The sequence below is a fragment of the Phaseolus vulgaris genome, chromosome 6 (assembly GCF_051622355.1).
Source record: "Phaseolus vulgaris cultivar YP4 chromosome 6, ASM5162235v1, whole genome shotgun sequence".
NCBI lineage: Eukaryota > Viridiplantae > Streptophyta > Magnoliopsida > Fabales > Fabaceae > Phaseolus > Phaseolus vulgaris.
Window position 1 is genome coordinate 24,191,106 of NC_143503.1, and position 24,031 is coordinate 24,215,136.

Genomic DNA, 24,031 nt, shown 5'->3' on the forward strand with positions numbered 1-24,031 from the left:
AGACAAAATATTCAATTTAACCTAGATACTTACTTGAAACTTAAATTAAATTTAAAATAAATAAACACAGTAAGAATTTGAAGATCATTCTTCTTATTAAAGTTAATAAATTGACGTTACATTGAGAATCGGTTCAAAAAAAAGTGTGGAAAGTAGCCTAATTTATTTTGCTTAAATTATAGTAGAGAATATTATCTTTAAGTTTATATCTTAAATAAGATTTTGAGTTATAAAAATATAAATATAAATAAAAAAATGTGAATTCTAGCGTTAAATTTCAAGAAAACTTACTTTGTAGATTAAGAAATGTGATGAAAACTATAAACTTCACATTAAACATGACTTTCAATACATATTCTAACATCTAATCCTAATAAATTAAGAGATATTAATCATTATTCAAACATCTAATTAATAATAGATTAAGAGATGTTGGTCATTGTTCAAACATCTAATTAATAATAGATTAAGAGATGTTGGTCATTGTTCAAACATCTTATTAGTAATAGATTAAGAAATGTTGTTCATTCTTATTAAATGGTGAAGTTTGATTTGATTGAGTAAAGATGAAAAGTTATTAATAGTAATCCATGAATATTTTTGGATTAGTATTTGATATTGAAGACGTGATTATCAAATTTCGTGGAGATGATTATGAATTTAAAAAAATTTATACGGAAAGATTGGTGTATAAATTAATTAATTTTATAATTCTTTAAATTTAAAAATTACACATTCTCAAAAAAACATTTCTTCATATATATATATATATGTGTATATATAAGTAATTGTTCATAACATATTATCTTAAGAAATTTAAAGTTGAAACAAAATCTAAGAATTTATCATATTATTTTTAGAGAAACTCTTTTCTAAATACACCGACTTCAATTATTGTAAAAATGGTTAATTTTTTTTTTTTGTTTAAAGAGACTAATTCATTTTTAAAAAATTAAAATGTTTCAGGACAATATATTATAAAAGATTGAAATTTCAAAATAAATAATTGAATTAATTAAAATTTGAGCATTTCAAATTTCATAAAGAAAAGTAAAAATTTTAAACTTTTCATGTTCTTCAGATATTTTCGTTTGTATTTTCTCATCATCAACTCGATTTCAATCAAAGTGTCGTTAATTTAACTAAAATTGAAACATTATAGTTTAACTAAAATTGAAATATTGTTGGAATAATATTTTTTAGTCATGTGAATTAGGAGTTATTTATTAATGTTGGATTGTTTTTTATTTATATTGTTGGGGATCATTTTATTATTGTTATTGTTGTAAATTAGTATTATTTATAGCTTGATATTAGCCTCTTTTTTTTTCAACGTGGATGGTGTTATATTTTGACGAATTTGAACCAGACTTTTTCAAAATGGCTATTTTTTTTTAACATGGTGATTAATTTTTTGTTATCATTGACACTAATTTATTGTTTATCAATAGTTTAATAGATTTTTTTTAATGCTAATAGTCAAAACTTTCGGCCCGCGCGAATATTAAGTTTAAATTAAACCTCGGATGATTTTGATGATTATAAATATATATATATATATATATTATTCTTGTAATGTGATTTATTTTAAAAATATAATATATTTATTATATAAATTTGGTTTTTAACATTTCTATATTTTTTCCACATTTAATATTATAATATACGTAAATTTCCAACATAGGTATAATTATCTTATTGTGTAATGTGATTTATTTTAAAAATATAATATATTTATTATATAAATTTAGTTTTTAATATTTCTATATTTTTTCCACATTCAATATTATAATATACGTAAATTTTCAACATAAATATTTACATAGGTATAATTCTCTTATTTGTTCCTATATTTAGGGTCAGTATTCAATTTAGTACCCTATTTTTTAAAAAATATGGCTTTTAAAAAAATCAACTTGATCTTATATTTTTTAAAATGTATCTAAAATGGTCATTTATGTTAAGTCGCACCAAACGACATCAAGTGCTGCTTATGTGTCAATAGGGATGGCAAAGCGGGTCAGTCCGTCCCGCAGAGTGAATGCGGGCTAAATTTTTCGTCCTGCCCCGCATAAGGACTAGCCCGCGGGTTTGCGGGCCAGCCCGCATTCAATTTTTTAATTTTTTTTTTAAATTGAATGATTTTTTTTTTCTTTTTGTCTTGAAAAATTGTTATAAAAAACAAAGACATTAGGATTAATACAACAACAAACATTAATTGAATGTTACATCATCCAAGTATCAACATTCCAATATTATTTACTTACCCATTACCTAACATATCTACTATTATTTATTCCAAATTACACGGAAAATATCGTATCCAACATCTTGTATTTTCATCCTAAAACTAGACCAAAAAGGAGTCTCAAAGAAATTATAACTCCAATAACTTTTGTAATTTTCTACCCCAAAATGAAAAAGAAAGAAAAATATAACATTTTATCCACTACTGTCAAAGTCAAGGAGTCTAATGGCGAGCTTCGATCGTCAGAATCTTAGAGACAAGGCAGATGAAAGGAGAAAAGATTTTTTAGAGAGATGATGGTTCTTTTAAAATGAAACTTGAATAACTAATTTTTTATTTATATACCCTTTTCACTTTAATAATAAAATATTTAGGTATCATTTTAATTGTACATTTTTTTTATAAAAGCTTCCATCATTTTAATTGTAATACTTCTAATCTAAGATTATTTTTTTTTGTCCTTACATGGTTTGATAAAAATAGAAGGATTTAAAATATAACAAATAATATATATAAAAATTTACTGTTATATAATTTTATAATAATAATAAATAATATAAGTAATAATAATAATAATTACAATAAAATTTTCAAAGAAAGTAACATGTTTTTTTTTTAAAAAAAATTGTTTCATATCATTATATTTAATTTCTAATAAAATCAAACACAAATCCATAAATAAATAATTAAAAAAAGTATATAATAAAATAAAACAAATATTTCAAAATATTTATTTTCTAAATTCAAATATTTAAACCACAATAATTAAAAATACATTTTGATAACTTAACAAATTATCATTTAATAACGGAGAACTCACTAAATTAACATTTAACTTAATAATATATGAAGTAATTTAATTAATTATTACAATCTTAGGTTCTTATGAGTTATCTAACACATGTCTATTGAGTAGAAGTTACCGATACAGGACATTCTATTGAGTAGAAGTTACTCGAGTGATTTTTAATAGTTTTTTTATTTAACTTAATTACATTTTTTTATTTTTACTATTATCTCTCAAATTTTTCACTTCCACTTTTTCCAAATTGTTTTCCACACATTTAAGTATAAAATTTTGATTCACCTTTTAACCTGACATTTAATGTCAATGAGCCACTTTAATGTACATTGGCATCAATAATTTCTTATTAGATTAATGAATATAAAAAATTACATATTTAAAATAAGGTATTAAATAGTAAATACAACTGATTTGTTCATTTACTTTATTTTGTGTCTTGAGACATTAAATTTAAGGAAAAAGAATAACGTTTCTAGTAATATATGCACAATTTGATGAATTAGCTAAAAAAAAATGTAAATTTCATATAACATCATATTTAAAATGTGTTAAACAATTTTTTTACAGTTTAAATTAGACATAAAATTATAATTTTTTTCTAGATTTACAGACATTCATTTTTTAAAATTTTCAAACCCCACTTGTGATATATCTAATCTATTTGAATAAAAAATTATGCAACTTCAAAGATCAATCTTTGATTTATATATATAACATTAGACATAAAATGGTTCATGGTTTTGATTCAGATAAAAAATATTTCTTCATTATTATTATCTTTTAAAACATGTAACAAGTGAATATTACAAGACTTGTAAAATTAAAATCCTTCTCTCCTTTTTTTTTCTATGGTAAGTAGAGCTTCTAAATAAAAGGATCTATGAACTGTTTAGCCAACAAAAGGTTTTCTTAAAAAAAGACAGACTAAATATTCATAGTTATCTATGACTATCCATTTGTTAGGGAAGATCAAACATTTGTTAATTGCTAACCACTTATTGGAGGTCTAGTTGACCTTGTTTTTCTCTTTTGTTCTTTCAACATTCACTTTTCAAAATGGTTTTTTATCAACTTATACAAAAACCTCTTTCATGCTAAATTTTGGTTACCTTTCTTTGTTCTTCTTGTTTGCCATTTTTTTTTTTGAAAAAAAAATATATTTTCTTTGAACATTTTTCTAATCAAGTTTGTAACAAACATGATTATCATCCATTACTATAATAATTATGATTACTTTCTTGAACCTAGAAATTCATAAAGTGTTTATAATTTATGTTTTTCACAGTTGACAAATACGTTTGCCTACAAGCTTAGAAGCATTTTAGTTTGTTCTTTGTGCAAATATTTAGAGCAACAGATATGGGTTTGAATGCAAAGGACATTCAACTTTGTTTGTTTAAAGTGATTCATGATTCAAGCAAGTCTAGTTACATATTCATACAAAGACATCCAATAATTTCAAGTGTCTTGTTGATATGTTTTATTCTATATATATTCCTTTCATATATTTACAACTTTTTAGTTTACATCTCCCCTTTCTTTGTATGTGCTATTATTTTTATAAAAATCTTTTGGAGTTCTGAGAAAACACAACTCAAGTATGTCAAAATCAAGGATGAAAAAGAAGAGCAGAAGAAGGTTGAACCAAAATGTCCAAAGATACCAAACTATAAAAGACCAGATATACTTTATAAGTATCCATCACAAAATGCCACAAGTAGAAGGAGAAACTTTAGTGATAAGAATTGGAATGTGTATGGTGGTTTAGAAGAAAATGCCAAGGATTTGTCAACAGTTTTTCATAATGAGTTCACTAAAAAAAATGTGGAGAACAAATGGGGCAAATATTTTGAGAAAGGAGAAAGTTCTTTGGAAAAAAATAGGTTATTTGCAAAAAATACTCAAGTTCATAAAAGGAAACCATTAAGATCTGAACCTTCAATGGTTGACTTGGTGGAATGTGGTGATTTAGATATAGAGAGAAAGATAGAGGATGGGGATGATGAGGAAGAAACACAAGAGGATAGGAACAAAGCTATACAATGGACAGAAGATGATCAAAAAAACTTAATGTATCTTGGGATTTCAGAAATGGAGAGAAATAAAAGGCTAGAGAGTCTCATAGCTAGAAGAAAAGAAAAAAAGTTATTTAAGGGGCAACCTGAGAAGGTTTTAAATGATAAAAAACCAATTGCACCATTGCTTATGAAAAGAAATGACCCTTTAAATTCTTCAAAAGAGTTTGACGATGACTTAGAAATGCCAGGTTCTGCCCCTTCTCTCATGCCAAGAAGTCCTTATGACATTCCTTATGATCTTACTGAAGAGAGGCCCAATCTCACAGGAGATAGTTTTCCTCAAGAATTCTCAAGTCAAAATGACATGCCATTATGCAGGCATGAAAGCTTCAGTTCAGACCACTCTTTCCCATCAGAAACAAAACAAGATGAAGGTGCTAGAGAGCATTATTTCCTTAATAGAAGGAGGAAGTATTCTGATAGATATTCATATTCAAGATTTAGACGAAATCATATGGGTAAGAGTCACATTTTCTCCTTGTCATTTTTCTTTCTTCCCCATATTTCTCTATCACTCTCAAAATAAGGTGATAACTATAAATTTTAAAATAAACTTATGAAAAATGGTTTTTGACCATTTTTAAGTCCTTTTTTTTAACTCTTTTGAAATATCATAATTAATTTCCTATTGAATAAGTGATTTATTAAGTTTTTTATCCAATATATCCAAATAAAAAAAATAAAATTATGTTGAAAGTTGTTCAAGAAAACTAAATGTATTTTACTCGTGCAGATAAGGGAACTCATGACTGGCTAATTGATCAATTGATTTACAGTGGAAGTGAAGAAAGTGGATTGCAAACATCCAATCCATCTATAAAGGGAGATGAATCAACACACGAAGAAGATGGAAAATGTAAAATTGATATGAATGACATGAAAGGTGAGACAATGAAGCATAAAACAAAATCCATATCAAATCAAATAAGTGATTCAGGACTTGAGAAATCAGGACGATGGCCTAAGTTTCCTAAGCCTCATGAGAGAGTTTTCAATTTACCAATATCTACAAGTAGCACTAGTGCTATTAGTAGTAATATAAACGAAGCTATGTATGAGACTGTAACATCAGTAATTGATAAAAGACAAGAAAATATGTTTTTAACTAGTGGGAGACTTTGTCACACCCCAACATATTCAGTAGCTTCTGACTTACAAGTAGAGGTTTCTGAAATTGGTTCACCAACATCAACAGTTGGTGAGAATGATGAGATAAACTCATCCACTGATAGAGACTCTATATTATATGATGGGGACATTGATAGAGATATTAGTTCTGGCAGTGAAGAATTATGGGGAGCCTCTTTCCATGGAGTAAAAGAAACACAAAAAGTTAAAAATGATGGGGATAACGTAGAAGTGAACAATTCTTCAAAGGATGTTGTTTCACCCTTTGATCCATGCCATATAGATGAAGAAAATGCAGTTGATGTGTGCTCATCATCCTCAAAATCTGATGTGCCTGAAAATACTCCAACCCATGCAATAGATAGTCATCATAACATATTTGGTTATACGAAACATTTTATGGGGGGAAATGAAGCACCACAATCTTCCAATTTTTCTCGTACTCTAGATCAATTTCCAAACGAAACACACTCAGAAAATCCGAACGTAAGTTACCTTGATGTTATTTTGTAATAAAATTGTTGGCAATTTTTTTTTTATGTTTATAAATTCACATACAATTAAAAAAAACATGTCATTTTATGTTTGTGAGAATTTAATCACTACATTTTACTTATTTGCTTCATTAGAAAGACACTATAGGAGGATACAAATATTCTTCTTATTTTTTTCTACTTTCAGGAATGGTGCAACATGACTGAGAATGTAACAAATGAGGCACAATTTATCAATGATGCAGTCACTAATCAAGATAATATAGAGAACTCAAGAAATAATGAAGATCCTAACAAATCAGTAGTGCGACAAGAATCAATTGATGATGCCTCCATTTACTCAGTTTTATCATCACCAAGGTCTGTGTTACCTGAGAAAGCAATGACAGATGAAATTTCATTATCGAATTTTGATCAACACATGCATATAGATGGTCAACAATCTATTGTTGAGGGTTTAACACAAGAAAGTTTAGATAGTGAAAATTCACCTAACATCATGCTTCATACCAGACAACCAATGATAGATGATGTAATAGATGCAATTTCATTGTCAAATTTTGATCAACACAGGCATATAGAACCTCAACAATCTATCGTGGATGGTATGACCCAAGAAAGCTCAAACAACGAAAGTTCAAATGATGTCATGCCTCAAACAATGCAACCAATGATGGATGATATAATAGATGAAATTTCATTGTCAAATTTTGATCAACACATGGATATAGAGCCTCAACAATCCACTACGGAGGGTGTGACCTCAGAAACTTTAACAACGAAAACTCCGCATGATGAATTACATAATGTTAACTTCAATCAATCAGAGGTATGTCTCTTAGAACATTTTTAAATACTTTCATCATTAAAGACTTTTTAACTTCCAAACATTAAACCAAATCGAAAAATTTATTTATTATTTATTATATTTTATATCATCTAACTAAATAAAAAAATTATAATTTTCAGAAGTCATTGAAATTAAGAGTTTATATGTTTTATAAAAAAAATTATTTCCCTTTTAAATTTCCACAAGTAATTTCAAAATGTTCTATTATTTGCACTTTACTTTCTTTAAACAGAAACCAAGTAAAAACAAGACAATTTTTTCATAATTATTTGTGAAAACAAAAATTTAAAATACAAAATGTTTTCTCAAATTAAACAAAAACCTTAATAGAGAAATGCTCAGGTTCCTTAAATATACCTACAAAATTTCAGTTTTTTAGTTATTGACAACAAAATATTTGTTGTTAGGCCTCCTTAAATTTAGTCTCTGATTATTTTTTGGACCTAGCACTTGTTTTACAAAATTAAAACCAAACAAACTTTAAATTTTCTCTATCAAATGAAATAAGAAAAGCTTTAAACCTTATTTTGCATATTACTTGTATTGACCAGGAGCAGCAGATTAGTCCCCAAGAGAATTTTAGGGAAGAATCAAATATCTTTGGCAATATGAATGATGAACACATCAAAAACAATGAAGACAATTCTAACCACCTAAATAGTGAAGAAGCTACTACAAAATCAACAAGCACAATAAGTGAGACAACAAATTTGGAGGACATGAATGAAAAATCAAGAGATTTAGTGGATGATGAAGTAACATTTGATTCTTTAACATTTTTATAATTATTGTACATTAATTTATCCTATATTATATGAAATTAGATATAAAAGTGTTTTTTTGTAAATTGAATAGGTGGCATCAAGAGAAATGCTTAAAGATGATAAGAATGAGAAAACATCAAGTAGCAACAATGTGAATGATGAGTTGTCAAAACAAAGGACCAATAAGGCAAGGTCTCAAAACAGAGATTCAGGTTACTTATCTGACATATTTGATTGATTGTAATGACAAATTTTAGGGATACCAACAAATAATGGTCATAATTATGCATTATCTTAATCTCCTTTGTGTATTAATAGGATAACTATAGAGGTAAATGACATGTACAACACAAATGCAAATTTACATATTCAGAGTTCCATTACTTTTTTTTATCCTTTTAGGCTTCTCTATTTATTCTTTACTTGTGTGTACTTCAATTATTATATAAATTGATATTTTGGATAAAATATCAATAAATAAATATTACTGTAAATAAATTAATAAAACATAATGATATATACAATATAAAAAGTTATTAAATATAAATTAATTTAAAGAAAAAAAAGCTATTTACTATATTAATTAAGTTAGATATTATTTTATAAACTAAAAATCGGTATGTAAAATAATTTTTATTAATAATAAAAATTTATAATATAATTATATACTATATTTTTAATAATCAATAATCATAAAAAGTATTTGTTTATTTAGAGACAATTTTTTTAGTCTTTCGTTAAGATGGAATTAGAAATATATTTTTTTTAGTTATTTTTAATTTATTTTAAAGACTACTTTTTTTATAAAAAAAAATAAAATTATTATTATTTTTTTAATTATCATCTCATTACATACTTAAATTGTTAGTCAATATTATCTAGATTTACATACTAACTTTAGAGTAACTAAACTTCTTTAAATTATAAACTTTTTTTTTCTCAATTTTTTAAATTTATAACATATTTTAAATTAATAGAAATAAATTTAATAATTTATTAATTTTACTATAACATTGAAATAGTTAATATTAAAGTAATATTTTCATTTCATTTGAACATAAATTTAAATTAGTAATAATAAATTCAAAAAGTTATTTAAATTAAAAATTATATTAATTAATTTTATTTTAATATAATATCAAAATTATTTTTATTATATGAAATAATTAATCAATATTTTAATTAAAAAAATCAATTAAAAAATTGCAAACACTAACGCAAGCCATAACAAGAATTTAACCTTTCACCATCAAGCATTTGGCTCCATGAGGTAATTCCAACATTGCAAAACCAATTGTTTCTTATTGAAATAAAAGCTTTCGTGAAAGATCAAAGTTATGTGGGTGCAAATTAAAGGTGGGGGATGTCAATAAAGTAGTATTTACATCTCCTAATCTTCTTAGAGCCCTCTTTCTTCCTCCTCATGTCATCACCTAACGATATCATAGGATTCGTCTCTTTTGAGTCCTTCTTTTTTCTCTTCACACTCATCTTTCCTTCTTCACATGTTTCTCTCAATTCTCTCCCTTTTAATTTCAATAGATTTCTTCTTATTAACAAATTATCAATTCATTGTTTTTAATTTCGCACTAGCCCAAATTGGTAAAGGTATTAGGAAGGTGTTCTTTACGTTTCTCGTGATATTCTAAAGGTGAGTTGTTAAATTTAGTTTTATGTAATTAGTTGAACCATTTCCAACTGTGTTTGAAGTGTGTTATTTTTATTTTTTTTCGTCCCTAGGGCTAGTTACACAATTTTTTCATCCATGTATTTTGCTCGGTTTACTACAGTTTCTTAACATATGTGTATGTATGTGAGGTCTTTCAAAATTATGTCATATAATTCACAATGTAGTTTTCAACAAGTTGACCACACCACATGACATCAATCACCCTTAATAATATCCGACAAGAGAAAGGAGAGTCACTGAGGCTCTTCATGGTGAGGTTCAGAAAGGTAGCCTTAAATATCTGAAACCTCAACTTGGAGGTGACCCTTCATCACATGGTGACAACATTAAGACTAGAATCATTCACAGATAGTCTAGGTAAAAAAGATGTCGATTTGGATGAGTTGAAAAAGAGAGCCACAAAATTCATGCAACTGGTAGAACTTCATGAATTTCAAAGTCAGGTTCAAGCCGAGGGTGGGTTTGAGAAGCCTAAAGAAAAATATAAATTAAGTTGACCTCAACCACCAAATAAACCTAAGGACAATTGATTACTTAAGATTTTCCATTACACTTGTTGGAATATCTTTGATTGGTATCAACTGACCTTAATAGACATCTTTGTCAATGTCAAAGTGCCCATTGGTGGTCGAGATGCCATATAGAAAAGTCATTTGGCGAATGACTTGATTAAAGCCCATGACGTTTATCCCAAGTACATAACCTTTAAAGGATGAAAGTTATCCTCTACCATAGCCTTTTGAGAGACAACCTCCTTATGGGCTAAAGTCATCTTGATAAGGTTCTACTCAATCTCCTTCATCTCAGTTGACATACTATTAACCTCAAAGTCAAAAGCTTTTTCTTTTTCTCTAAGATAAGTCATCATGCCCTTCAAGAAGCCCTTTCGACAGCCATCGAATCTCGGTCAACCTTAACTTTCTTAGGGTTTGTCGAAGGAGGCATTTTTTTCCAAGAAAACTTTCAATAAGTTGGTGGACTCGGAAAACTCTTGTTATAATGTCTTCACTTTAGATGTCTCAGCACCGAGCACTTAGGTGAAGACGAGCACCAGACTCTATTGGATATCTCAAGTTACTCAACTAAATATGTTTAATGAAGCCATAAGCACTGAAGAGAAGACTTGTTGCCTCATGAGAGTCTAGGTAGCTTAGTCTAGTGTTTGTATCTTGATTTATCTTCTATCTCAAACATATGATGAAAGGGTCCAAGCACAAAATCTTTTCAAAAGAGTTAAACTGTTTTTACTTAACTAAAAGTTTTTCCAATCAATTAAAAGTGTTTTTAACTTTCGTTTTTTGAAAAACATTTTAGCTTTTTCAATGGGTTAAAACTGTTTTCAATTGATTTAAATTTCTCTTACCTGAAAAGTATAGTTTACCAATTGATTATTTGTAATAATTTGTTAATTTTTGTCTGATGAAGTTTATTTCTAAAAACTGTTATTGAGTTAGTTTAATTTTCATTTTCAGTTTCAACTACTCAAAATATGTTTTAAATCTAAGTGTTTTTTGGAAAATCAACCTCTTATTTCCTTTTTCAACATGTTATTTCCTTTTTCAACCTGTTATTTTCCTAATATATTTTAAAATTGTTTTGAATTATGTTTCTGTTTTGAATCTATAAAAGGAAGGCTTGGTTTCTGAATTGAATATTTCTTTACTACACACATACATACTTGTTTTCAAAGCTTGAGAGAATTCTCAGTGATTTGGTTTTTGGAGAGATTTTGAGTTTTTGAGAGTTTACTTTTTAATATGATATCAAAGTCATTTAGAACATTTGTTGGATCTACCTATATCGATCAGGAGTTGAGACCAATAACAACGGACAATACCTCGAATGCGGTAATTGATCTTATCGATGTTATCTCTCGGAATTGAGGTCGGAACAATTTATAATAATTTTAATGTGTGATTGTACAAACAAAATATTTAATAATTAACTTCTTTTCATTTATGATCCCGACCAATCTCCTCGTGACATGTAATCAAGTGTTATTAATTCTTTCTAATAAACACTGAATTTATGTATATGTTATTAAAGATTGATTGATACACCCGATTTGAGATTATTACAAGGAGTTAAGTAAGGTTGGGTAGGTTTTATTATGTTTATTGGAAATATTTTTTAAATTATATACAAATTAAGTTAAATTAAAATTAATAATAAATAAGTATATTTGAATACTTATATTTTAGATTTGTGATAAATAATTTAAATTATAATAAAAAGTAAATTTTAATTATTAATATTTTATTTTAGAATTAGCAAACACAAATTTACAAATAAATATATATAAAAAATTAAGTAAATAAATAAGACAATATTTAAAATAAGTTATTATTATTTAAAGACCTATATTAACGATCATCTCTTGGTCTTTACATATTTTATCACTACATTAGTTTATGTATTATATGGTCACTTAATTGGTTTATATATAATATAGTTATTAAATTGATTTTTATATAACTTATACACTCATATATGGTTTATGTAACTAAATTAATTTTTATATGATGGTAACTAAATTGATTGCATGTCAAAATCTAAATTCGTTTGGGAATTAGAATCTAAATTGATCTTTAACTTTAACTACCAAGTTACTATTAGATTTTAAAATAGTTTTTAATTAAATTAATGATTAATTTTGTTAATTTAGAAATCAATAATTTTATTTTTAAAATCAATTTTTTTAGTAATTGTTATTCTATTAAATTTTTGGTTAAATTAATGTAATATACCTTATCTTTTAAAGTTTACTTAATAAAAGTGATATCCACAAATATTCATCACTCAATATCATCTGTTACTAATATTATGAGTCTGACTTACTAAATTTAAGAACATTTGAAATAAAAAAAATCAAAATTAAAAACTTGTAAAACAGTGAGACAAAAACAAATTATGACAACACAAAAATATATGAAAAATAAAAGACTAATGATTATTTGGTCAACTCAATCCAAAACGAGAGCGAAGTAGAATGTGAAGAAACATTTGGAGGAAGAACATTATCCCAGGCCAAGATATTTACTGGTAAGTAGTGTATCTTTTTGTTATCCGTTAATGGCAGTTGGATCTAACTACCTTATATTTCTGTTGTGTGTTAGGAGGACACAAACTTAGTGTGTTGTGTTGTTGCGTTCATCATTTGTTTGTTATCTGCAGAAACGTAACACACAGCAGCAAACCATGGCTTGCGTGTACAAGAATCCCAACGAGGCCATTGAAGTTCGTGTGAAGGATCTTCTTTCCCGCATGACTCTGAAGGAGAAGATTGGTCAGATGACCCAAATTGAGCGCACCGTTGCAAGCGATTCTGCCATTAGAGATCTTTCCATCGGTACCCTTCAACATACCTCTTGTGATGTGCCTTTCCAATTTGGTATTTCTTAAGGGTTTGAGCTTGTTGGAGGTTGGGTTGAATTTGAGAGACCCCATTAGAGAGTTTGTTTTAAAAATGGAAAATTTGATGCTGGCGTGTGTTTCTGCTACTTTGAATTTTTTGGAATTTGAAATGAATTTGAGGGACCCAATTGAGAGTGTCTAGGAAATGGGAACTTCAATTATGTTTGTATTTGTGAAGAAATGATTACATAGTTCAAGACCACTAGAATCCTATGCAATCTTTGCATAACATACAATTGAATCTTAATAACTTTTTTTTGTAATTTTAAAATCTCATTATGTCAAGTAAACACTGACTTTTCCGGATGAACATTTGGTGGTTCCAGGCCATCTGATAATTTCTCATATTTGTTTGAAACATGGGCACCTGGTGATCCCAAACCATGTAAATTTCTGGTATTTATGCCCCCATCTGTATAAGTTTTGAACTTTTTTGAATTTGAAAAGAATTTATTTGTTCGACCCCAATTGAGTGTGCCTCTTGAAAATGGGAACTTTGACATCGCTATATTTGTGTTACATTTTGTTCAACTTTGAATTTGCTGGAATTTCAAATCAATTTGAGAGGTCCCAATTGAGAGTGTGCCTTAAAAAATGGGAACTTTGCAGTGTATTTGGTTGAACAACTTAGATGAGAGGGAAAACGAGGGGGCTAAAATCCCTCTGCTTCCAGCTTTGCCTCCCTCCTTCAATGTTGGGAAATTTTGGAGAGGAAAAGTGGTCTATAATTGAGCTTTTATTTTTTCTTTCATCTTCTCATGATTTCCCTCCCCTTCCCTCCTTTAAACCAAATGCTCTATCCATATCTCTGTATGTGCTTGTATTGGACCATTCTTTGGCAGTTGATTACGTATATGTGCACATTATAGGGAGCATACTCAGTTCTGGGGGCAGTTCACCATTTGAAAATGCCCAGTCGGGTGATTGGGCTGATATGGTTGATGGCTTTCAAAAACTTGCTCTACAGTCGCGACTTGAGATACCTCTTATCTATGGGATTGATGCAGTTCATGGAAATAATAGCGTCTATGGCGCTACCATATTTCCTCACAATGTTGGTCTTGGAGCTACTAGGTTAGTACTCACTTTTCCCTATGTTTTTAAACTTAATTAGCAAAGCTTAATAGTATTACACTACTGGAATGGTTCTCTTGTACTGAAGAGATAAAAAAAACAAAGATGCTAACATCATGAGAAATGGTGCTGCAATGGTTTGCTGGATGTGCTGAATTGCATTGGCCTTTGAGTTTATGTAACTCTTTTCCGCCTTCGAAATCAATTCTTAAGTTTCACTGCTGGCATGCTTATAGGGACAGTGATTTAGTTCAAAGAATTGGAGCTGCTACGGCACTTGAAGTTAAAGCAAGTGGAATTCACTATACTTTTGCTCCATGTGTGGCGGTAAGGAATTGCAATCAACTAGTCCTTATAGGTCCTGCCGCTTTTGCAAAGTAAAATCACTTGGATCTCCATTTTGTGCAAGTTTTTTCAGTTTTGAAAATTTTGCAATTTAATGAAGTTTTGCCCCGGGTGCATTCATTATTTATCAGTCTTTGATGTTCATAAGTGACTCTAGTATACACTTTGCATACCCTTGGCTGGTAGCATGACAACGACACCACTTCCCAAGAATCTTGAACTTTTCAATCAACTCTCAAAGATTTTACCAGTTCTAGAGATTTAAGATTTTTTTCATTAAAAACTCTAGATGGGTATTATTATATTTTGCTGAAAAGATCTGCATATTTATCTTAAAATCAGTTTCTAGTAGGAGTTAAAACGCAAAGAATGATCTAAATATAACTATATTTTGCATATTTTTCGTTTCATTTTTTTCCCATTTAAGTTTCGGTATCTAAACAATAAAGGAATGACAATATACTTGGTTCAATATGCAGGTTCTCAAAGATCCTAGATGGGGAAGATGCTATGAGTGTTATAGTGAGGATACTGAAATAGTTAGAAAGATGACTTCCATTGTATCAGGTTTGCAAGGCCAGTCTCCAGAAGGACATAAACATGGATACCCTTTTGTAGCTGGAAAGTATGCAAAATGCATATATAAAAATTTTAACAAAATATTTTCATCAAAAAAAGTATTGAAAACTAATTATTTCTGTTCCAATAACTATTTCTATTGACATTTGACGCCAGGATGACTACAGCATTTTGTTTTATCTTCTTCCTATTTGTTTTCTTTATGTATCATTTTCGATAATTCGCATCTTAGGAAAGGATTTTGTCCCCTTTTGCTCAGTTGCAAAATATGATTTCCCTCAAATTTTTATGCTATTGGTATTTTGTTACCTATTTTCTGATTTTTATATTTTCCTATTACTTCATTCTGCTCATGGCTTAAACTTGTAATTATTTTGAATAACTTTTCCTAATTATTGATCATACATTTTCTTTATCAATATTGTCGTCTTGTGTTTGAGTTATACTTCAGGAACAATGTTATTGCATGTGCCAAGCATTTTGTTGGAGATGGAGGTACTCATAAAGGTGTGAACGAGGGGAATACAATAATACCTTATGAAGACTTAGAGCGAATTCACATGACACCTTACTTAGACTGCATTTCTCGGGGAGTTTCAACCATTATGGTCTCCTATTCTAGCTGGAATGGACGCAAACTCCATGCTGACCGTTTTCTTATTACTGAAATCTTGAAGGACAAGTTAGGTTTTAAGGTAAAATAACCCTAATAAATTTATCTCCTTCTCATTGGATAACTTTCAAGTTGCATTTGTATCAATATGCTTGAAAAGTATGTACCTGATTTTATGTGTTACCAGATATTTTCAGTACATTATGGATGAATACCCAAACCATTTTTCCATTTTATATGTTCTGCTTTTTTATTTTTGAAAAGATGGAGGATGTGCAGGTTTTCTTTTTAGTACAGATAAAAAACTATTCAAGAGGCTCCACTTATTAGGTTTAGCTTTTAGTATAGTTGTCCCTCAACATAATACCATAGTGGGCATTGACTAATAGCATGTTTGGATTTGTGGAAGGGAGCTTCAGACCCCTGTTTAACAGACTACACTGAGTTTCTCTAAAACGGATGTTCGATTGTTTCAATCGTGATTTTGTTCCTAAAATCATGATAGACTATAAGTAAAAGATTATAGCTTTTGTGTTGGGTGCAGATTTTTACACTAAGTTATACTACAAACAAACATTCTTTTGAGATAAATTTTTTTAAACATAAAATCATTTTACTTTGTTGGAGATTCCACATCGACTAGAGATAAGAACATTTCATAATGTATAAGTGGATGCAAAACTCACATCCGATTCTGTGAGGTTAAGTTAGGCTTAAAGTCCATTTCTTAATATGCTATCAGAGCTATTTACTGTCTATCTCACCAAGAGTTTGTTGTCTTATAGGTCATCCGCTGTCGAATGGACCACCCATATTCTTCTAAATTAAAAATAATTGTCAAGCTTCCTCCACCTAGCAACTTAAGCTTTTACAACAAATGGACCTTGACAATATCTGGAAAGTTGTAATAAGATATGATAATAATGACTGAAATTGTTTTTCATATTCTTGTCACTTGTGTTTCTGGTTTTATTATAATATTTGTTTTAACATATTCCTAGACCATTGCTGTTATAGGGATTTGTGATTTCTGACTGGGAGGGACTTGACAGACTTTGCCAGCCTCACGGGTCAGATTATCGGTACTGCATTTCCTCTGCCGTCAATGCTGGAATTGACATGGTGTGAATCTTCTGTTAAAGGAATCTTTTATCATAGTGTGCTTTTCTTAATCTGTTTTAATCTATTCAATAAAATATGCAGGTGATGGTGGCTTTAAGATACAAAGTTTTCATTGAAGAGTTGACCTCTCTAGTTGAATCAGGGGAAGTACCTCTAAGCAGAATTGATGATGCTGTTGAGCGAATTTTGAGAGTAAAGTTCGCTGCTGGGCTTTTTGAGTTTCCTTTTAGTGATAGATCTCTGTTAGATACAGTTGGTTGCAAGGTAATCAATAGCTCAGCACATAGTGAATTTCTTTTTCCATTGTTTAGGCCAAGTTTTCATTTGAAGATTTACAATATTTCTATTTCTAATCAGGAAAGTTAGATCATAATCATAGTTTAGTAGCCGGAGTTTTAAGAGTTTCTCCCACATCACCAGGAAGATTATTTTCTCTAGTTACTTATGGATGGAGTACTTCTGGTTTCAGTATTCATTGCTTTCACAAATTCTTCTAATATATGGAAAAAACCTACCCGTATCTGTTAGTGATTCAATTTGCCCCACTCCATACCATATTGTATTCTTCTTCTTGTGTGGAAATACTGCAGTGTTCAAGAATGACACTTTTAGTCAGACTGTTTTTCTTTTTTTTCTTTATATTTAGTTTTCTTGTGACAATTACAACTTATGGTATGCCATTGAACATATTTTAGGAAAATGATTAATCAAGCAATTATGGTAACCTTCTATGATTAACCAACCTATTGGTTCATCATTCTAAACTAGAAATATATAAAGGGATGGAAACTAAACTTTTTTGAGAGCTTTAGGAACCATAAATGCTTTAACAAAACTACTCGGATTCCATTTTACATTTATATTACAATTATGTACTTCTTCCAAGTTCCCATTTCGTGGCATGTTGATGTTGTATGTGCCTTGATTAATTGTTTGCTAGTATCATGTTTTAACTCATCACATAATACTATTTCTGCAGCCACATAGAGATCTTGCACGTGAAGCAGTTCAAAAGTCCTTGGTTTTGTTGAAAAATGGAAAATATCTTAGCAAACCTTTTCTTCCATTAAACAAGAATGCTAAGAGAATCCTTCTTGCCGGAACACATGCGGATAATCTTGGATATCAATGTGGAGGTTGGACTAAAACTTGGTACGGATTGAGCGGGCGAATCACAGTTGGTAGGACATTCTTTTGTGCTGCTTTTTGTTTTTTGTTGACTCTCAAAAACAGAAACTTTATGGCTTCTCCATGGTAGTTTAGTATTCGGATAAACTTATGTGACATCTTTGGTAGTAGAGTAATGGTTTCTGATGTTATAAATCTAGAAATTCATTTGGTCCATCCTTCCCTCTCAAGACTCAACCATAGTTTTTTTCTCTGTCCTTGAATGCATATTTACAGAGAACACGAAGATTGATTAAAATAAATCACCAATGTTAATACTCTATCTTTCTTTCTTTATAGTATTCTTTGTTAAACATTGTTGTTACATGTATCTTACACTTACCATTATAGGGACAACAATTTTAGATGCTGTGAAGGCAACTGTGGGAGCTGAAACAGAAGTTATATACGAGAAATATCCGTCAAAGGACACCATAGAAAGTAACGAATTCTCTTTTGCAATTGTAGCTGTTGGTGAAGCAACATATGCTGAGACCTTAGGTGACAATTCAGAGCTTACAATCCCCTTAAATGGAGTTGATATCATAAGGCTAGTTGCTGACAGAATCCCAACTCTGGTTATTCTGATATCTGGAAGACCTTTATTATTAGAGCCATGGCTATTGGAAAAGATTGATGCTCTTGTTGCTGCTTGGTTGCCAGGTAGTGAAGGGGAGGGAATCACAGATGTTATCTTTGGCAGTCATGAGTTCAAAGGTAAATTACCAGTGAATTGGTTCAGAAGAGTTGAACAGCTTGATCAGCCAACTGATGGAGTTAATTCATGTGAACCATTATTTCCTCTTGGTTTTGGTATGACATATCAGTAGAAGAATTAACATGAACAAGGGCTATCTAAAGCACCCTTAGATAGATAGAGAAGGACTTGATAGAAACACATTATGCTGAATATCCATATCGACTAAAAATAAGAATATTTCATAATATATAAGTAGATGTAAAGCTCACCTTATAAGTCAGTTTTATAAGGTTGAGTTAGACTTAAAGTTATTTTTTAATAAATTGTGAGTATTTGTTGTTCTCCAAATTAGTGAGTACAAGGCTAAGTTGAGATTGGTAGAAAATGGTGTGAAGCTTACTTGATTAGAGCTTCCAAATATACCCAAAGGTTCCCATATTTTATATCAATATCAATGAAAAGTGTTTGGTAAAAATGTTCACAATTTAGTATGGATTGGCTTCAGGGAGAAAACAAATAATAACCAGTTTAAGCAAGATTTACACAGTTTGATTGGATTGGTTGATCAACTTTTGTTTTTGTTAATAATATACTGAATTATGACTTTAAAATACTGAATTAAAAAAAAATAATTAGTATTAATTTTTTGCCAGCATAATATCTAAAGTAATTGTTTAAGCATACTAATATTTAATACCATATATATGAATACAAAGTTAGGAACAAAAAGAGACAACACAAAATTACTAAACAAATTTTAAAAATATCATAAATACAATTTAGTTAAAATATGATAATGATGTAACACCGCTTTAAAATAAGTAAAATTGATGCAAATCAATCAATTTTCAAGATAAAAACTCAGCCTAAAATTAATTTTGACTTTTTTTTATAAGAAGACACTGAATTTTAGTAGAAAAAAATTATTGGTAGATGTAATTGATTTTATTGAATTAATGAAAGTTGGTAAGTTGTTTTATAGTGTAATATATTAAAATTATCTCTTAGATGTATTTTTTTTTAAAATATAAATATTATTTTGAATAAAAAATTAGTTGAGAAAATAAAAATAAATTATTTCTTAAAAATGATAATATTTAAAATATTATTTATTAACTGTTGATAATAATTATAAAAAAATTAAAAAAAGACTCAATAAATAGAATTATTTTTAAAAAATCAAATGTTGGATATAAGGATAAATAAATAATTTACCAAAAAATTTTCACAAAATTACCACTTTCTTCTCGTTCACTACAATAAAATCATTAAATAATATCCAAATTTAAAGAAAAAAAATTAATTAGTCACTATATTAACTAAATTAGATACTAACTTAGAGACTAAAAATTTATTCATATCTAAAGTGGTTTCTATTATTAATAAAAATTTATAAAATGGTTTCTAAATTTATATCTAAATTAACTACCTAAGTTTTAGCGACTAATATTTTTAATTATAAATTAGTTTCTAAAAGATTAAGAGATATTAATTTAGAATATAAAACGGTAAATACCAATTTAAAAACTTGTTAGTTAATTGTTAGATACCAATTTAAAAACTATTTTATAAATTTTTATTAATAATAGAAACTACTTTACATACCAATAATTTTTTTAGTTTATAAAATAATTTCTAATTTAATCAAATATTAACTAATTATTTTGATCTCTAAAATTAGTTTCTATTTAATAATTTTCTTACAGTGATTTTACATTATTTTTCTTTTTTTAAAATTTTTCTTATACTAAAACATACACAACTCTCATAAATAATCTAAAAAAATCTCCACAAGTAAATAATAAAAAATAAACAATGCATAAGTTTCAAATATCCAAATGTTTTCCACTTTGTGTTTACTCAGCGGAGGGTGATTTAACATAGACAATATAAGAATAAAGTTTCTTCTAGTGATTTTACACTATTTTTCCTTTTTTTAAATTTTTCTTATACTAAAACATACACAATTCTCATAAATAATCTAAAAAAAATCTCCACAAGTAAATAATCGAAAATAAACAATGCATAAGTCTCAAATATCCAAATTTTTTTCACTTTGTGTTTACTCGGTGGTTGTTGTTTTGTTTAAGGAAATAGGGTGATTTAACATAGACAATATAAGAATAAAGCTTTGTGAAATATGTTTGAAAAAAATCTCTTCACAAACGTGAGCTTCTGTAACATGGGTTTTTAATCCAATACCCTCAATTATCTTAGGGTGCTTCTTCCTTCACCCTATCATAAATGTGAATTGACAAATTTATTCCTAGGATGTTTTAAGAACTCAAGCACAACAACTCTTTTTTCTATACTATTTTCGTTGTTACTGTTTAGAGCAAGCGAGGATGAATATTTGGGGTAATTTTGATGATTTTAGTTCATTCTCATTGAACATATATCGACAAGTGCGCTTTTTGACAGCATTGCGGTGATTAGTAGATGGTTTAGGAAGTGTTGATCTTCAGAGAGAAAGGTTAGGTTTTTTTTTTCTTCCAGAATTGATAATTCGTAATATTTATGGAAATTGAAAATTTGGAATGAAATAGAGGAGTGTATGCAAATTACATTTTTGGAAAGTACAATACGTAACTTGTTTCTGGAAAGGGTAGTCAATAATCATTTCGGAATACCCTTTTAGAAACACGTTTTATAAATTATGGATTTATCAATCTAGAAATAAAAAAATATTTTCCAAAAAATATATTCTTTTGTCTTCTAGATTTTCTATTCCATAAACATTTTTTGTTTTTACGCAACACCTCCTATTTTGGAACCACCCAAAACTATCAAGAATAATTTGAGTATTTAAAAAAAAAATTGAAGTGCAAGAAAAAAAAAGCACACATTATCTTATATACATAATGGATAATATTATACTTAAAAGATTATGTTGATAGTTGTTTTAAGTCTCCCTAATAGTTATAAGACTCTTATAATTAATTTATATCTTTATTTTTTATAATATTAACTTATTAAAATAAATAAAAAATATAATAAATAATTGTTAATAATAAATAAATAATTTCTCTTTTCATTCATTACTTTTCGAAATGATTTTTTTTCACACATTTTTTACTTTTTATTTCTTTTCTCTTATACTCCCTTCATTTTTTAGCTCTACCATTGAGCATTGGTATTTCAATTTTATGTCGATATGTTTTGGAGATGATGGGGGAGAAAGTCCTATTTGACAATCACTGCCTTTTACAAAAGTCTATCTCTCAAATAGGTTGTAAACAAGAAAAATATATTAAAATAATCATTATAAATAGCATCACTATTTAATACTTATTATCTTTAGATTATTTTTTCAGGTAACTTAATTGTATATAGTAAGATAAGATTGTATATCATGGATGGTAACCCAAACCATGAATTCAAAGAATATTACCTAAAGCTATGTAGTAAAAATATAGCTTTTTTAAAATGCTATTACATTAGAATCCTTTCACAATAAAAAAGCCTCTGTGTGTATGAAATTGAAAACAAAAACCAGTAATTAGTTGAGGGTTAGTCTCATTGTATTGTTATCACAAAGATAAAAATTTAATCATATCTTGTTTTTTATTGTTTGAAATTGTAGACTCTCAAGGATGGCTTTTTCTAAACTAGGGTTAAATTACAATGCTTATAATGCAGAAAATTATTGTAGTGAGTTTCACTATGTTGATGTCCATGGTTTAGGCAGATGTCAAAAATATTGTTCTTACATAAATGTTTAATTTCCATCTTCCCTTTATATTCATGATAAATTGGTTGTTTTGATTATAAATGTTTCAAATACTAGGTTTGGTTATAGACAAAAATATTAGGCTTAGTAATGGATTAACTATAAAGGGTACATAAGTATTAGTTAAAACTTCATATATTTCTTGAAGTAGACTAACATGCTATGCTTAATCATATATGTAGGACCTATAGTCTAAGACAGTGATAGCAAACTTAGGTATTTTCATTATACTATTAATCATTTTCTTGTTGTAGTTAGCCCTTGGTGATCTATAATAGAAGTTATTGCTAACAATCCAAACCCTAACCCTAGCTATTTTCATATCTTGATGTCCCTAGTCTATGACCGACATAAATTATATCCATGCTTTGTTATTTGGGATCATTACTTCAAAATATCAGTTTCAAGGATCACGTTACACACATTCTAATGTGAAATCTCTTAACTTTGACACATCACAATCAAATTCAAAGATCCAATTAATTTTACAAAATTCTAAATAAAGGACCCAATAGGCTAATGTATAAGACCAAGTTTTCTTATCCCTAGCATGCACGTACGATAAAAATTGATTGCCCTTTACAATTAGCATGGAAACTACATTCACACTTAAAACTTTTTTGCTCTAAAGAACAAGATCATTGTGTGCATACACTTGAGGATTTTGAGGATTGTCACAACTCCATGAAAAAATAAAGATAAAGTGCAAGAGTTGGGTAGGTTTGGGTCCCATGTCATGACTTGGATATTTCATACCTACTGTTGAATTTTCTATTCTGAACCCAGTAGATCTGAAAATCTTGTTGAGAAGACATGTCCTTTACCCTTTCTATTTGTCTATATAATCTCAAATCATGAACTTTGTTGCCAATATTCTGGTTTATTCCCATTGAAGGATATGAAATCTTTGAGATACAATTGCATTGCCTAATGATAATGAGATTTGATGCAGCAGCTTTCCGTCCTTCTCTGTTGTTTTCCAACGTGTGTAATGCAAATCTTATTGAACTGCCATCATTCTCAGATTCTGGGCCAATGAATAAACATGGAGGGAATCCCACCCACTTTCTGATCATAGCCCCATAGACACAACTTTGGATTCTGCCAACCATTTAATATCTAACATGTGTAAAGATGCTTCACCCCATAGTATTAAAATAACATCTTTTACACTTGTTAACTAACTCTTCAATAAAATGATTAATTCAACAATAACTATGAGTGCTACCA

The 24,031-nt window shown here is 28.5% G+C and overlaps 2 protein-coding genes across 4 annotated transcripts; both read left to right on the forward strand.

Annotated features, from left to right (window-relative positions):
• The first annotated feature begins 4,141 nt into the window (after positions 1–4,141).
• On the forward strand, positions 4,142–8,605 carry LOC137833082 (uncharacterized). Its single transcript, XM_068641458.2, has 5 exons — positions 4,142–5,589; positions 5,865–6,745; positions 6,941–7,582; positions 8,155–8,358; positions 8,459–8,605. The coding sequence occupies exons 1-5, from the start codon at positions 4,413–4,415 to the stop codon at positions 8,603–8,605; spliced, it is 3,051 nt and encodes a 1,016-aa protein (XP_068497559.2). The 5' UTR covers positions 4,142–4,412.
• A 4,359-nt stretch (positions 8,606–12,964) lies between these two features.
• LOC137831452 (uncharacterized) lies at positions 12,965–19,419 on the forward strand. Of its 3 annotated transcripts, none has more exons than XR_016521469.1 (10): positions 12,965–13,099; positions 13,232–13,406; positions 14,341–14,545; positions 14,782–14,872; positions 15,370–15,515; positions 15,921–16,164; positions 16,868–17,204; positions 17,286–17,468; positions 18,184–18,385; positions 18,723–19,419. XR_016521469.1 is itself a non-coding variant. In XM_068639133.2 (10 exons), exons 2-10 carry the CDS (start codon positions 13,256–13,258, stop codon positions 19,199–19,201), a joined length of 1,806 nt encoding a protein of 601 aa, XP_068495234.1. In that variant the 5' UTR covers positions 12,965–13,099; positions 13,232–13,255; the 3' UTR covers positions 19,202–19,419. The 3 variants fall into 3 exon arrangements, 2 of the variants coding, with proteins under 2 accessions (XP_068495234.1, XP_090159464.1); XM_068639133.2 differs by having other exon boundaries at positions 17,100–17,204; XM_090303338.1 differs by having other exon boundaries at positions 13,015–13,099; positions 13,174–13,406; positions 17,100–17,204.
• The last annotated feature ends 4,612 nt before the right edge of the window (positions 19,420–24,031 follow it).